At 41.7% G+C, this 16,908-nt stretch overlaps 1 protein-coding gene across 2 annotated transcripts in view; it reads left to right on the top strand.

Moving 5' to 3' along the window:
• nnt (nicotinamide nucleotide transhydrogenase) overlaps positions 1 to 16,908 on the top strand; it is a 58,050-nt gene that overhangs the window by 23,582 nt on the left and 17,560 nt on the right. The window contains exons 1-12 of one of the 2 annotated variants that reach the window (XM_086052679.1): positions 893 to 1,022; positions 2,383 to 2,587; positions 4,247 to 4,476; positions 4,959 to 5,176; positions 5,973 to 6,060; positions 6,938 to 7,026; positions 7,127 to 7,314; positions 7,570 to 7,703; positions 7,790 to 7,981; positions 10,715 to 10,868; positions 12,127 to 12,288; positions 14,116 to 14,226. In XM_086052679.1, the coding sequence (XP_085908805.1) occupies positions 2,434 to 2,587; positions 4,247 to 4,476; positions 4,959 to 5,176; positions 5,973 to 6,060; positions 6,938 to 7,026; positions 7,127 to 7,314; positions 7,570 to 7,703; positions 7,790 to 7,981; positions 10,715 to 10,868; positions 12,127 to 12,288; positions 14,116 to 14,226 (1,720 nt within the window). In that variant the 5' untranslated portion in view covers positions 893 to 1,022; positions 2,383 to 2,433. Of the gene's footprint in view, positions 1 to 892; positions 1,023 to 2,382; positions 2,588 to 4,246; positions 4,477 to 4,958; positions 5,177 to 5,972; positions 6,061 to 6,937; positions 7,027 to 7,126; positions 7,315 to 7,569; positions 7,704 to 7,789; positions 7,982 to 10,714; positions 10,869 to 12,126; positions 12,289 to 14,115; positions 14,227 to 16,908 lie in introns of those variants that run through there. The other variant, XM_086052680.1, reaches the window with a different exon arrangement.

Below are 16,908 nucleotides of genomic sequence, written 5' to 3'. Positions count from 1 at the left end.
ACTACTTTCCTATTTATGTTAAAAATCTTTTCCCATTGATGCATTTTGATGTATTTTACTAAAATATTTAAATAGCATATATGTTCAATTTCAACCTTATGAATGGAGAAAAGCAGAGTGAGTGTACATGGTGTGGAAAATCATAACTGTGCCAACCAATTGCAGATGGCGATGGGAAGAAAAGTTCAAACAAAAAGCAGGTATCGTTACAATACATTCCTCTGTCTCAGCCACATAAGCAAGTCCAGATGAATGGTGGTGGGGAAGAGCATCTGTGCTCACTCTGACCTTTGTATTGTGTCATGTGTCATCTTCCACACCGCTTATCCTATAGTGTACAGGGTTGCGGGGAGGTGCTGGAGCCTATCCCAGATGACCCTGAACTGGTCGCCAGCCAGTCGCAGGGCACACGCAGACACCGTCACTGAGTGGGAGGGACTGCAACGTTATAATATGTTCAGAAACATTTTCTATGCAAGAATTTCTCGAGCTACCATCGTACAAAGAGATTTCTCTGATGTCTTTCCCAACTCATAACCCCGGGGCGCTTATTTGCTGGGATGAGGGCATGATTATATTTCAGTGAACAAGCATTGTTGTTTGCACTGTATGATTATCAAAATCCAGCGATGGCTTTAAACGGGAAAACAGCGTCACCAAGCGGATACACGGTGGAATTAATGTTCAGATTTCTATTTTGAGACATAATTGATATTGTAAATTGAAAATTGTCCTGGTTTATGATATTTATTGCGCCAGAGAATATGTAACAATGGGATGCATTTTCTTCCAGTTTGTAAAATGATACATAAATAAATCTATAAACATGAATTAATGTCCACCGTGTCAATATATTAGAATAGCATGCTAAAAAACACAAACAAATGTTCGCGAACAGTAGTAGTTAGTCCATCCTGAAATGCTCCAATGATATTCCGGCCGCTTCTGCTGACATCTTCCGGGTCGACTCAAAGTTCGGCCGTGCTGCACACTCCAAAAAAATACACCGGACCCCTGCTAAGGTCAGTGGACTTACATGACGTCAATCTCTGTTGTTTTTGAACGCTAACCAATGTGCATTCGTGTCGTGGTGCACCGACGCGTGTACGTGTGTGGGCCTTTCCATTTTTTATATTCCACGCGAAGCCTTTGTGAGGAAGGCAGATGTGCATTTGTCAGTGCCTAGCATGCTAACTCTAGCTAGTCTCCCCCCCTCCACGCCGGCGAGAGAGAACACATTAAAATAAATCAACAACATTCATGGATTAACGTCGCTTGTGGCTCGCGTGAGCGTTATCCCGTGGATGTTAAACACGTTTTCCGCTTAATACTTATACTCCTCAGGTCGTCTGAATGACACTGTCAATGTGGCATTTGGAAGCCATTGTATGAAAGTAATATCTAAAAAAAAAAAACACGTCCATCCGTCAATTCGCTGGACTGTAAGAATTTACTGACTCCGTTCCAGCACTTTTATTGCATGACATTTTCGGCACAAGCAGTTTTCTCAAACTAGTGAATTGCTGGACTAGTTGATGACGTGGTAGTTTCATTTGTTTTGTAACGACGGCGAAAATTATGACATGTGTTTGGACGTGGCACAATCTGATTGGATGATTAATAAATCAAATTTCTTCTCGCTGACCTTCCAACCGAAATCTGTCTGTCTGCCTATCTGTCTATCTGCAATATGATTTTACTTGCTCATAACTTAATCAAACCATATCCTACCATGTCCTTTCATTAAAAATCATATCATGATTTGACATTTTGTGTTAATTGTCCTACTCTGATGATACTGTATTGATCCTTTGGCTCATTTCTAACCAAGTTGACCAATATAGGTCACCTCTCTTTGACATGATAGTGTTAAGCCCGACTGACTTAATGTATAAATGATTGTTTTTGTTTTGGGTGCTGCAACTAGGGACACTGGATATTTAAATATTAAAACTATTTCTGTCATGTGGGACAAGTTACAGCTTATTTCAAAACAATCTGGCCTTCCCATGGGCAATAATGTGAAGTGAGTTAACCTGAATGTACCATCTCTCCTGTGACCCAGGGGGGAATGCTTCGGAAGAGGTAATTATTTTCTGCTTCAAATATGCAGGAAAATATGTTCAGTTAGCTTTTCACAAGAGATCATGGACTGTGCTCCGCCCATTGCAAAGTAAAACTTGTCATTTCCAGTCGCTGGTCAAAACAAAATATTAAATAAAATACAAGATGTTAGAGGAGCTGTTGCTGATAGGCTTAATCAGCATTGTGTCATCACCTATAGCAGTGGCTTGGGTGAAAATTACTTTTTTTTTTTTTTTAAATCGAAAACCTTGTCCAATATCTTCTTGTTTACCGACGATACTTTTCTTTCTTCCCCAGGAGGAGTGCTGTCTGCCCCGCTGAAATCCTGCTGCTGTGTGTGCATGCACCATGGCCAGCCTCCTACGCGTGATTGCGGCTGGCTGTTCGGCCCCCGTCCTCAGCGGGGCGTCCTCTTTAAAACTGCAGAGTACCCCGTCTATCAAAACAACATGCGTACGATTTTTCAGGACCCATCACGCCCTCGGAAGATGTGCCAGTCCAGGTAGTGTAAAACGCCACAGAAGTATTGTGCTTGTTAATAGGGCTGAACAATTTTGAAGTGAATGCATTTATGATTTTTTTTTTTGCGCAGATATTGCGATTGCCTATTCTCAATTAGAATTGTTAACTTACTAAACACATTGACTTGCAGTCTTTTAAGAGTTCACTACGACAACGTCACAAAATTCTACCAAAAGTGTGATGAAGTGGCAACGGGCAGCAAACTGGGAAAGTGGACTGCCACTTATTGTACTGCTGTTGTCTTTTCATTATAACCACAACCAAATTCCACTTGCAAAATAGTTGTTATTGACAAGTTACTCATAAATACATGGGAGCCGCTCCATCTGTAGCTGACGTGTTGGTTCTGATTATGCCTGGGAAATGGCCTGGCTAATCTTTTATTACCCTTTCCAAGGACATTTTCATGACTATTTGGTTCTTAGTTTGTTGGATTACACACAAATAACTTTTACAGACGTTGCCTCAAAACTATGGAGTTAAAATCATGCCAAAACCTCACAAACACACAAACATGATTTACTCATACCCAACAATTCACAAACAAACTCAGTGTGTTTTGCAAATACAAAACGTCATTCACAACAGGTGGCCCAACAGGTGGCAGCTCATTGTGAGAAACTTAATCGGTACCCGTGTCCATGGGTAACGTTCCCCTGTTGGCGGACTTGAATATAGATCGGAGGGAAATTAATTACCGTAGTGCAGCCTACTCATTCAATAGCGCCACCTACTGTTGTGAATACAATTGCTTTTTTTGTACGTGAAGGAATTTTTTTTTGTACTTGAGTTGTTCTGTTTTTGTACTTGAAGTATATTTGTTTTTGTAATTGACAGATTTTTGTTTGCACTTGAAGTATATATTTTTTTGTACTTGAAATATTTTGGATTGTACTCTAAGCATATTTTTTTGTAATTGAAGAAATACAATACAATTTTATTTATACAGCGCATTTCATAACAGCAAGAGCTGTAAAGTTTGTATGTGTAAAACATGCTGTATAGTGTAGCAACACTATTTCTAGTGTTGCTGCAGTAGAGCACAGGTCAGCACCGCAGTAGGAAGGACAGCTTGTGTTTGTATCCAGATGAGGAGACTGTGGGTAAAGTGACGCAGTGGAATTTTCCATAGGAACCATTATGGTGTGACTGCTGCCTGTAAGCCTAACATGACCAAGAGTCTTAAAATAATTTTTGGGATATTTTAAAAATATTTTTCATTTGCTGCTGTGACAATCTAATTTCCCTCAAAGGATGAATAAACTATCTCTTATCTGTCTAGTATGTAATATAAAACATACCTTGTCTCTCCACTTTGATATTTTGCCTTTGTCTTTTTAAGTGCATCTTTTGTAAGTCAAAATTCAGCCTTAATTCAAATGAAGAAAAATATGCAAATACTGTACTCTGCTCATGCTGATAATGCTTCCACCACAGCTTCTGAGGTGTTGTTTTTTGTTGCAACTCACCTGCTAGCCAACAAATGTTGTCACGTCTATTATATATGTATGTATTTTGTGATTGTACAAAATTGGAATAATTATTAATTGGGAAAATAAATACAATAAAGTCTGCAGTTATTGGAAAACTCTTGCTGTGCTCATGTGCGCTTTTGTCCTCTGCCCTTTTGCCTCTCCAGGAATTCCATACAAGCAGATCACAGTTGGCGTCCCAAAAGAAATTTTCCAAAATGAGCGGCGTGTGGCGCTCTCTCCTGCTGGTGTCCAGGCGCTTATCAAACAGGGCTTCAATGTTGTCGTGGAGACCGGTGCAGGAGAGTCTTCAAAGTTCCAAGATGAGCAGTATGCCCAGGCTGGAGCTACAATTAAAGACCTTAAAGGTGTTTTTGCATCTGATGTGTTGGTCAAGGTAAGCCCTGCATTGTGCAATGCCCTTAATCTAGAAATTAACTTGCTTGATCCTGCTGTGCTTGGACTAGTCAGGGAAAGGTTGAAAACGGTGATGACAGATGGAATGACAACTGTATATTCAAATATATCTGTAATATGCTGTTATGTATTAAAAAACAGTATTTTGCCTCAGTGACAGTATCTCTTGACATTCAAACACACAATTTTGAGGGAAAAACACTGTAGTTTAAGATATTTAGCTCGCCATCCAAGGGCCGGTATCCTGCCTGTTTTCCGTCTGTCCATGCTGCAACACACGTGATTCAAATGATCACATAATCAGCAAGGTCTGCACAAGCTGGATAATGAGCCTGATCATTTGAATCAGGTGGGTTGCCCCAGGGTGGCGTATGAAACATGCAGGATACCGGAATTGCCCACCCCTGGGTTAACGGATCAGCAGTAAAGAAAGCTCAACCCTTCCAAACTATCTGCTTCCAGGTCCGTGCTCCTGTTTTCAACCCCGACTTGGGCAAACATGAGGTGGAGCTGATGAAGGATGCGGTCACTTTGATCAGCTTCATCTACCCGGCTCAGAACCCCGAGTTGATGGACATGCTGTCTCAGAAGAAAGCCACCGTCCTGGCTATGGACCAGGTGCCCCGAGTCACGATCGCCCAGGGTTATGACGCCCTCAGCTCCATGGCAAACATTGCAGGGTGAGTACATGGGCAGAGATGGGAAATCCAGGTCCTGAAAGTAAATACCCTGCCACAGTTCGGCTTTAGCCACAGGCGCTTCTACTCAACCAGCAGGTAAACGAGCTCAGTTAATTAAAAAAGGGTGCCCATCTCTGGAAAGCACCATGTACCATGTATCTAGCATTTAGCTGCCAACACAACCATGTCTGGAGCCTGCCAGGGGGCATCACGAGAATATTTAAGAATGCTTTGTAATGCAATATTTTTGCGTTGTGATGCAAAAAATGGTCAGTTTTTATTGCCGTTATTTCGCAATAAGATAGTTATTGCAAAATAATGCACTTGTTATTTTAAGAGGAAATGAAAGACCTCCGGGTCGCTTAAATGTACATCGGCACTGCCAGAGATTTTTACAGTCTGAAGATGTGGGGACACACACAAGGACATACTTCGCATGCAAAGGGATAAGGTATATGTGCTAAATGTCAACAGTTAGTTAACAAAACATAATTGCTATCCACTTTTTTCCTACTCCCAATACATACCTTAGCCCGGATTATACACACACAAGACCTGGACCGTTCCGTCCCTGGGATGGAAGGCCCATCTCTGCTGCTTTCAATGTAGTATAATATTGGCAATACAGTTGGTCCTTGATTTATTATAACAATTTACAATAACAATCTTTGTGTTTAGATATTCAATACTTAAAAAAAACCCCAAAAAAACATAAACAGAGGAACCCCTTGTAACATATTACACATTACAGTGTTTAATGGCCAAATGAAATGCATTTAATTCCCCTTTTCTTCAGGTACAAGGCTGTCGTGCTGGCTGCGAACAGCTTTGGGCGCTTTTTCACAGGACAAATCACGGCAGCCGGGAAGGTGCCCCCCGCCAAGGTGTGTTTACTTTGTATTTGGAGTGTAGTGTAATCGCTGCTCTTAATTTCCTTTTTTTTGTTAGCATGTATAAGACCACTTGAGACAGAGGCCTCAGTATCATATTTCTCAACATAGCTCAAAACATATATAACAAATATAAACAGTACATGTGATTTTACATAAGTTAAAGAAGTGCAGGATTTCTGAAAGCGGTAAAAGTAGTGGAGTAAAAGTAGAGTGAAAAGTTGCAAACGAAACGTGACAATTTCAGCTCTGTTTATAGAATGTTCTAAGCGGAAGGAGCAGCACAACTAAATTCTCTTGAACCTAATTCAGGCTGAACATGAGAAACACTAAGGTTGGAGATGTCACATGACCATAAGGTGTAGTGGCTTCGTCGTCTTTGGAGAAAACAAGCTAAATGCAACGGAAGTAGATCAATGAGGGTCTTGTAGACCAGGGTCAACCGGTGTGTATCTCTGCGTATATGCAGAAAGTGCCAACCAGAATTTACATACAGATCAGAAAGATGTCAACCGACTACACTCAGTTAAGAAACACAAAGCACAGTATTAAACAGAGTCCAGGGACTGAAGACATTTCCTGGAAGCACTCATCGATTGCTATTAATATTGCTTTTGACACATTTTCAGCAGACCGTTTATGTACATGAAGAAATAAACTTAGTCCTTAGACTGAGCCTTGTGGCTCACCTTTAGTGACCTCAAGAAAACAGCAGGCCAATCCAGCCACCAACACAAACCAGGTGCTTGCTTGATCAGAAATAAAAGTACATTAATCAAAATTTTGTTTCAACCATGCCGGGTGATTTACATAGCTGGGCGATACTGTACCTTAGCGCTCAACTTCCCAATTATATCGTGCATGCGATTAGGTGCTAATCATCGGAGGCGGAGTGGCTGGATTAGCGGCAGCCGGCAGCGCCAGAGCTATGGGAGCCATAGTTCGAGGCTTTGACACCAGGTTTGTTTGTTTCATACATCTTTGACACACACACACATAAAAAAAAAAAAAGATCGAAAAACAAGCTTACCATTGCCCATCATCATTTTTTTTCTCACAGGGCTGATGCTTTGGACCAGTTCAAGTCTTTGGGTGCCGAGCCGCTGGAGGTGGACTTCAAGGAGTCTGGAGAGGGTCAAGGAGGTTACGCCAAAGTGATGTCAAAAGAGTTCATTGAGGCCGAGATGAAGCTGTTTGCCAAACAGTGTCAGGAGGTGGACATTATCATCAGCACTGCGCTCATTCCCGGTATGTACGGGCACTGTGTTATATACAGTACATTATACTGCGTCTCATGGGTCTATTCTGGGAATCTTAACTGAATGAATGTTCAATATACTGCTGTAACGCTGAAAATGTCCCCACTGTGGGATCAATAAAGGCCTTCTTATCTTATCCAAAATTAACCGCTGAAATAATTTTGCAACCTCACTTGGCACTCATCACAATATATGAGCATAATGTGGCTAGCGGACTCAACAGCTCCATGTTTTCTCGTGTCAGGTAAACGGGCCCCCATCCTTATCACCAAGCCAATGATAGAGAGCATGAGGGACGGGTCAGTGGTGGTGGACCTGGCTGCTGAGGCCGGAGGAAACATCGAGACCACAGTGCCCGGGGAGCTGTCTGTACACAATGTGCGTGAACTTGAGACTCACTCAGTCATTACAAATTTCGTGTCCCAAAAAAAATCTCTTAAGTGTGGTTCCTCTTGTTTTCGTAGGGTGTAACCCATATTGGGTACACAGACCTGCCTAGCCGCTTGCCCACACAGTCTAGCACGCTGTACTCCAATAACATCACAAAGCTGGTGCGCGCCATCAGTCCGGACAAGGACAACTTTTACCTTGATGTGAAGGACGTGTTTGACTTTGGGACCATGGATCACGTTGTCAGAGGCTCTATCGTCATGCAGGTACGAAATGTGAACGTTCATGCGTGTTTTTGGGGTTTTCCACAATCCTCTGAGTTTGACACTTGTGATTTAGAGCAATGACTCCCAACCACCATGCCGCAGCAGATTAGTTTATGTTGAGAGAACATCAGGTGTACTGTGGGAAATGATCCAATATCACTAAATCAGCCAGAAAATTAAATGATATTTACTGTGATTATATCTGTTTATCTCTCTGTCATCCGTGGAGTGACAGAGATTTTTCTAAGGGAACGTGTGCCTTTTCAATCAAGTTTTGGAAGCTGATTAGAGCGGGGCAAACACCCTGTGTTTTCCTCTCTTGGTCACTAGGTGTCACCCTCACAACATGTTACAGTTTATGATTCCCAGCTGTATTGTAGCTTACCCTCAAATATACAGTAACTACAATTCTTTCCATTTGTATGAATTTATCAGATTTTTTTTTTTTTTACTATTTTTTTTTTCTTAACTACTTTCATATAAAAATAAAAGAGCATGGTACCATAGTGGTTAGCATATTGGCTTCACAGTTAAGAAATCCCAGGTTTGATTTGTAGCTTTTACTTTTGTACTCTGGCTTTACCCCACTCAACAAACGCATGCATGTTAGGGTCACTTAAGACTATAAATTAATTCTCTAAATTGTCCATAGATGTGTATGTGAGTGTGAATGTCCAACTATATAAGATGGATTGATGGATAGATAGATAGATAAAGCAGATTTACAGACCAATGATGATCCCTTAATGGAAACCTGGAAAAAATGCCTACTAGAGGCATTATAGCTTTTGCTGTTTACACAGTTTTTAATGCCTACTGGTGACCTATTAAGATCCATGGTATCACTACTACTAGAGATGCAACGATTACAACTTTAATCAACACCTAATCAATTATCAAATAACCGATAATTAATTTGAAAATCCATTAATCATTTAGAGCCCTTGTTTAATTTAAATTTGTCCAAATCCTTCGAATTTCAGCCGCTCACCACTAATATTTTCAGATTTGTGTAGCCTACCATGAAAGCAAGTTTATCTTTGTATTGAATCAAAATAAAACTTTTGCAAAAATCTGCTTTTACTTTAGAAAAACAATGATCAACATTTTTTCCTATTTTCTGACATGATGTGGAAAAAAACAGTAACTGAATCTTAAATTATGTTTGTGCATTTTTCTGCTCTGTCAAATTGAAGTAATGTCCTGTTTTTGTAAGTATAGGAATGGAAGTGAAAACTTGCTTTAAAAAAAAAAAAAAAAATCTGATTCATCGATTAATTGGCACCATAATCGATAATTAAATTGTGTGTTGCACAGCTGGGATAGGCTCCAGCACGCCCCGCGACCCTTGTGAGGAGAAGCGGTATAGATAATGGATGGATGGATGGAAATTGTGTGTTGCAGCACTTAACTACTACTGTACATTGAACCCATTTAAAAAATGTGCAAGAATACTTTACGACATTTAGTTTGAGGTATTTTACACAATTGAATCGATCCATCAAGCCATTTTCTATAGTGCCTATCCTCTGTTTAGGCACGGGGAAGCTATTGCAATCAATGTTCCCTCTAATTTTCCATGCGTCTGAGCATTCACACAAAATCCCTGAGCATTCCTTGGACCGTGGAGAGCAACATCAGACACGGACACGCCGGCCAAACCAGTATAATCTGATCAACCTGCGATCAGAACATGTTACATGACGTAGATATGTTACAGAAAAATGAAAATGTCATTGAATAGATAGATCAGCCCGAGTTTTCTTTTCTTTTAGCGCACAGGTCATTTTAAGCATAATTAAGTCTCAATAGAATCTGTATAAATATGGTCCCACATTGTCCACTCATAAATAATGGAAAACATTGTCATTTAATTACGCATAAAAAATTCTAATCACCTGATCTCTGAAACAAGCGAAAGAGCCTTATTTAAGGCGCTCGTAAACTACGCCCATATTTGGACTTCCTGAATGGAGCGCGCGGCGTGTCGCCTGCGCCCTGCAGCGTCTCGTCGGTGCTGAGTGTACCGGTATATGCATCAATGTATGCTTCCAACTATACTTTGATTTGACTGCATCAACGGTATTGTAGGCAGTATGATGGACAAAACTATAATGACTGTATTTTGTAACTTATTACTACATTTCTGCCAGTGTTAATTAAACAGAGTTATTATCCTTGTAAAGGCAGAAAGGCAGCGCTCTTATTAGATAGTGGATGTGTACCTAATGTTGCGTCCAGGAAGTGTAAGTTTCAGGCTTTGAACTGATGCATGACCTCTACTTCATTACCAGTCATGGCAGAGCTGATGCATATCTGATCTGTTTTCCAACCACATCACATTCATCCTCATCATATTGTTGGGAAGCTTTTTGTGCTTTAATCAGTTTTGGGCCAGGGTCTATTAATTTTCTTTCCAGTAAACAAATGATCTGCAGTAGACTATTTTATCTGTATTTATTTACTGAACATGTTGCACGTCTTATAAATGATACATTAAAAATCATATTACTTATCTTACCATGCGTGCCATTAGTTTGCCTACTTTGATGTTTTTTTTGGTCTAATGTTACTTAGATTTGAGGTCATTAGGCCTTCAGAGTAAAGCAAAACTTCAGGGCATTGCTTAATAAATGTCTTTTAGCTAAGATTACCCCTTTCCGACCCCAGATTTTTTTTCTTTCCGCCTCACTTTTCTATAGTGTCACAGTTTGTCTTTATTTGTATTTTCAGAATGGAAAGACCCTCTTTCCGGCACCTCAGCCCAACAACATGCCCACCGCCGCTCCGCCGAAGCCCAAGTCTGTCAAGGATCTGGCGGCTGAAAAGACTGCCCAAATCTCTCCCTTCAGTGCCACGCTCTCTTCTGCTGGCGCGTACACTGGCGGTTAGTTTATTGAATGTGTCGCTCAAGTGTGAGGGAAGTCCAGAGGTCTCAACATGGGCTCCCCTCTGGACTTAATTTTGCTTTAATTGTCCTCATTGGACTCATGGGTCAGCTTTAGGGAGGTCAGAGTCTGCTACGAGGTGGAGGTTAATCATCAGCTCTTTTAGGTCAGCGCTGGAATGTGCACAGGAGGTGCGAAGTGTCACAGCCAGATTAAAGCGAGCGCTTGCACACTTACACCCCAAAACGGGCACCCTCTTAGCGTCAGGAAATGCACAGTATAAAAGCGGTGTCGCGCCGAGTGTTCGTTTGAAGTGACGCCGCCGCCTCGGCTCCCCGCGGTGCCACACAGGCCACTGTTTAAGTGCTCCACATGCACTTAATTTCGGATCACACATTGTTGTCCGCCACCGTCGTTAGCCGCTCCTTTATTGCACGCCGACTACTCGCCGCTTGCTGCTTACCTACTCATTAGAGTAGACGAGTAATTGAGTCATTTAGAATAATAAACGTCCCTGTTTTTGGGGAGGCGTGGGTCAGACCGAGAGTTTCTCAAATGCCCACAGGAAATGAGGAAAATGCGCATATGCCAACGTGGGAAACTACACAACTAATACTAAAAACAAAACAAAACATTTTACTCCATTAGTGGGAATGGGCTAAAAGAATTCTGCAAGTGTTAAAAGGTTAGAAACAGATCTAAAAGCAACGGTGGTCTATTGGTTTGTGCATCTGCCTCAATTAAAACTATCGTTAAAGCGGAAGTCAACGCAAACATTTTTTTTTCAAGAATATGTTCTATGCAAGCCCACTAGTTGAAACAGGGCATTATGATAAATATGTCGTTTGTGGAATAAGTATTAATCCATTTATGGGGGCGGCCATTTTGTCTTCTGTCGACTGAAAATGATATCACAATTGCTCACAACGACCAATCACGGCTCAGATTCAGAAAACAGCTCAGCCGTGATTGGTCGTTGTGAGCAGTTGGGATATCATTTTCAGTCAACAGAAGACAAAATGGCCGCCCCCAGAGATAACTAAAAACGAGTGCAATCTGCTGCTTAATTTATATTCCACAAACGCAAAATTAATCAGAATGCCGTGTTTCAACTAGTAGGCCTGCTGGGAACATATTCTTGAAAAAAAAAATATGTTTGGGTTGACTTCCGCTTTAACGATCACTGACTTTCACTGTATCATTGTTTATAGGCTAATATCCTTTTAAATCTTTAACCGTTTCCCTCCGTTGTTTCAGGCTTCGCCACACTGTTGGGCTTGGGTCTGGCGGCTCCCAACGCCGCCTTCACACAGATGGTCACCACCTTCGGCTTGGCGGGCATCGTGGGATACCACACCGTGTGGGGCGTCACCCCCGCCCTCCACTCACCTCTCATGTCCGTGACCAACGCCATCTCAGGTGAGTCGTGTGCAGGATTGTTTATTTTCATGGACACATCATGTATGCTAGTCGGCCAATAGCATCCTCTTTTGATTCCTAAATAAGCAAAGAAAATGTTTTCGGGGATAATAAGGGAACTTTCAAATGTGTATTTTATGTCCCATCATGCATCTCTTTTAAGAATTGCTATCGGTGACTCGTCTACACACAACGGAGGAGCTTACATGATCTTCGCATTAGTTGTCATCAGAAAGTCAATAGTAGTGACACCATGGCGGTGCTTGGAGTGTCCAGTGCAATTGCGCTGATCTTGTCGTCTCAGCATACATGTGCAATTTTTGAGGGAAGTGCAATTTTCGTCATGATCTAAAAGACAAAAATGTAAATCCCCACTCCTTTAGTTCAATCACAACCTTAAAAGATTGCGTTCCCGTTGTTGACTGCTGCTTAACACAACGGGGTCCAAAGGTCGGGGAGGTAAGTGCACGTGTGTGTTCTCGCCGCTTTGATCACCCCTGCGGCCCACGCTGAGCTAGGAAGTAACACACCAGCGGTGATCTTTGGGGGTCAGGGTGGTCTCTTGCTCATTTAGTCGCGCATGCATGCCGCTTGCCCAGACATCAGAGTGAGGCCGCGGAGCCTCGGTGGGAGTGAACGCGGACACTTTCCACGTCCTTTAAAACTTTTATTGGCCACAAGGCCTGTGCTGCTTTTATGTTTATATCTTTGCTTGTCTTAGATGCTCCTCGAGGACTTAGCCTTTTCATTTCGTACCCTTTGATTCTTTGTGAAATTAACCTTATTATACACTCACATTTGAATACTAGTGTTTTCATGATTTTCAGTAATCACCCTACGGGATGAGATTTGCGAAACCCGGCGTAAAATTGTTTGTCTTATGTAAATTGTAGACCGTTAAAGAATCTTAATTAATTCATCTGAATCAAATCTTGATGAAACTTACTGACTCTGAAAGCGCGTGACTGATTGTGGTTCAAACCAAATAAGATTTTGCAATTGAATGCTTTTTCACCCATAAAGAAAGACAGGACTTTTTGTGTTGTCAATGTGAATGGCTTTTCAGACAGATTTTAATGGACAAATACTTGTCCAATACTCATAAAAATCCATGAAACTGTAGACAGGAAGTTTCACTCAAACAAACAAACAAACAAGAACCCATGTCAACCGCAGTATAACCTTGATTAAAAGAAGGTACAAATAAAATTATTAGGAGTCAACAGCTGAAGCAATTATGCATCATTTTCTGTTAATCGTGCAAAAACATACGCGTTTGGCCGACCACTGGTGGCTTCTGGAGAAAGTGAGCGTGTCTTTACTCAGCGGGGACGGTACAGGGCATTGTTACTACGTAAGTAACAATGTCACGGCCTGGTCGTTTTCTACGTCGAGCAGGGCTGGTGCTTAGAGAGGGGGAAAAAGTAGGAATACTCGAAGATGGATGAATGGAGGAAAACAATTTTGGTGAGGAAAAGGCATTTTATCACGGCTAAATGCTCAAAAAAGCTGATTCAGCATGATACATCTACTTTAATTTACTGTATCGTTATGCTCGCAGCCAAATATTAATTAATCAAGACCCTGAAACATACTATGAAAAGCAACAAACCTTCTGTAATCTCCAAATCTGGAAAGGAAAGTATTCCCCATTGAAGAATGGAATTATAAAGTGTCTGTATGTGTGCTGAATTATTTTGCATATATTCAGAATATGACTGGTGTTCTGTTGTTGTGGTTATTTATATTCCACTCCTCTCCACCCAAGTTGATAATGTTTTATGAAAGAATAAATGGCCTAATCTTCCAAATGTCTGCTCTTGGCAGGTCTTACGGCCGTGGGTGGTCTGTCCCTAATGGGAGGTGGCTACGCCCCAACAAGCACTGCAGAGACACTGGCTGTGCTCGCCGCCTTCATCTCCTCAGTCAACATCGCTGGTGAGTCCCTTCCTGCCACACACACACACACACACACACACACACACACACACACACGTGTGTCCACAAAAACTCACGGTCATCGCCGTCAGTAACAGTAACAGCTGGCCAATAAAACATCGGCGTCGGTGGGTGATTGACAGGTTTTATATTGATTGTACAGTAATATTCCTCTGACCCAGCTCGACAGCTGTATACTCACCTGCTCTGACCAGGCTCCAGTGGCTCTTGTGTGGACTGCATACACACTCACACACTTTTGCTATTGGCCTTCATCAATTTTCCATTCTAATGACAAATTGTTCCTGGCATCATCACAATACTCATCGCTAATAGTCCGGCTCCTCGAATTTTCCTCCAGGGGTGAGCTGTGGGTTATTTTCAATTTTCCCTGTAAGTTACAGCGAGACACATGGAGAGACTTTGTTCCTCACTGTGTTTACGCTACTTTTACGCTGTGTCCCCGTAGACACAGCAACCCCTTTCAGGCAACTGCGGACAAAATGGGATGGTCATGGGACAAGGTGGCAGGGGAAGGTACAGGTAAACATGGACAGGCCGTTGTTGATGTGAATTCCCGGTGACACGTTTCAATTGTCAAAGCATTCGCCACGGCACAGATTAGAGGCCTTGTCTGTCATAGTAAAGCGGGGCACATGCAACTAAACCTGACAGTACGTATTAGGGCATAACACAGCTTGGAAGCAGTCCATCGTGGAATGTAGAGCAACTCTTCTAAAGCTAAGCCATGTGTTTATTTACCTCCGATCCCCGCTATGGCATACCTCTTTTAAACGCTTGATGTTGAATGTGAGAGTGAGAAAGGGTTGCTCTTGCAAGTTCACCGTGCAAGCGTGTATGTGAATAAGGGGAGTAGACGTGCCTCGTCGCGCTGACTCTGAGCAGGGCCAGGCAGGCGACCTTCATTTGACTCGACCGGTGCAACAAACATTCCCCAAAGCTGCCCATCATCTGCGTTTCATCTGTCGAAAGACGGGACAGAACATGGCAGACGTGAGGAACACCATCAGAATGTGAGGAGTGGGGAGGAAATATATTGGCATGCGTGGTAAACCGCTGGCTAAAATGGAGTGTGCCTTTGAGTCTCTGGGGACTCAGCAGCTCCATCTCGCCACGGGCCGTCGCTGATACCATGACAGACTGTGAGGTGACTTAGCAAGACTTAAATTTGGGGCGAATCCCTCGGCGCACCACATTTCAAGCAAATGGTGCTGCCGTGTAAACATAATGTAAGCTTAGCCTGAAGATTTTGATAACTTGTATCTGCGGTGCATTTGAACCAAATCATTATTCAAGTACTGTTTTTCATTTTCTGATACTTAAGTGCATTGTTAATGTTCAAAGTGTGCATAATGTCACAGTGGCATACTTAATATCCTTTTCAGGAATACATCCTCAGTCTCCTTTTTGATGACCTATTAACCGTTGCAACCCAAGCTTATTAACAACTATATAACTAGTTCATTGCTCAGCATTCATATTTTGATACAGATATTTAAATATCCATTATATAGTACAGCTTCGTAACCAGGAAGCGTTGTCGGTTGAGTGAGCGCCTCGAAATTGTGACGTACTGATGTTGTTAGTAAACAAACGCAATGCTGCGCAATTTGTTTTGAAAAACCTGTCCCATGACGGAGTTTCTTGTTCCCGCACGCATGTAAATTGTAAAAACACATGACAGACTTTCAAGGTTTCAATGTTTTCCAGTGTTCACCACCCAATGTAATGTTACACCCGCCCATATGTCAGCAACGAGACACTGTCAGCTGCCACTTCTAGACTTTTTTTCCTTAAAATGTTTAAATTGACATAATGTGGGCTCAATACATTCCTGGCAACAGTTATTGGCCTGTCAGCGGGTCTCTTGTCAATAACTTTAAAACACCGGCTGTCTAAAATGTGTTTTTATGATCATCAGGTGTCTGCACTGTTTGCTCTACAGCTCAATGCCACATTGTCTTTGCTTTCATGCCATCTGTGGTTTCCTCCAATTTTAAAGCGGGGTAGATACAAACCGATTTTCTAAATATGATAAACCCCACACACGATGAAAAGAAACTGTAAGTGTGCGCTTACTGCTGTTTATTGTGTCTTGCAGTCCGTTTCCCCAAATTGTGTAACACACTTCCTTTTAAGTCAAGTACTTCCTCTTCAGTGGACATTTTTAAAAAGCTGTTACCAAAAAAAAAAAAAACAGAAAAAAAATAGGCAAGCATTCCAGTAAGATTATATTATTATTTTTTGGGGAATTTGGTTTTTTTTCTTGTATCAACTGTTTAACGTTAAATGTTTTTCTGCACCTCGGACTGTTCTATAACTATGTGAAGAACATTTTGAGTCTGCTATGTTAAAAGTGATATATGAGTATAAATAAAATGTTCTTACCTACTTACTCAACACAGCATCACACCAGTTGCTCCACTTTTCTTGAACGTAGGGATGTTCGATACCACTTATTTTTCAGACTGATACCGGTACGAGTATTCACTCCTTGAGTGCTGACCGATATGGTGTACCGTTACCTCTAGTACCTAAATTGCATTTAACACACGGCCAAAGAAAATGTGAACAAAGACCTTCCTGATGCAGGTAATGATGCATCAAAATGCCGCACTGTAGCGCCAACTACTGCCGAGGAGGACTTACTCAATGTCAGAT

The sequence above is a fragment of the Filicampus tigris genome, chromosome 15 (assembly GCF_054856515.1).
Source record: "Filicampus tigris isolate MCC_2025a chromosome 15, RoL_Ftig_1.0, whole genome shotgun sequence".
Classification (NCBI taxonomy): domain Eukaryota; kingdom Metazoa; phylum Chordata; class Actinopteri; order Syngnathiformes; family Syngnathidae; genus Filicampus; species Filicampus tigris.
This window is presented reverse-complemented; position numbering and strand designations above follow the sequence as displayed.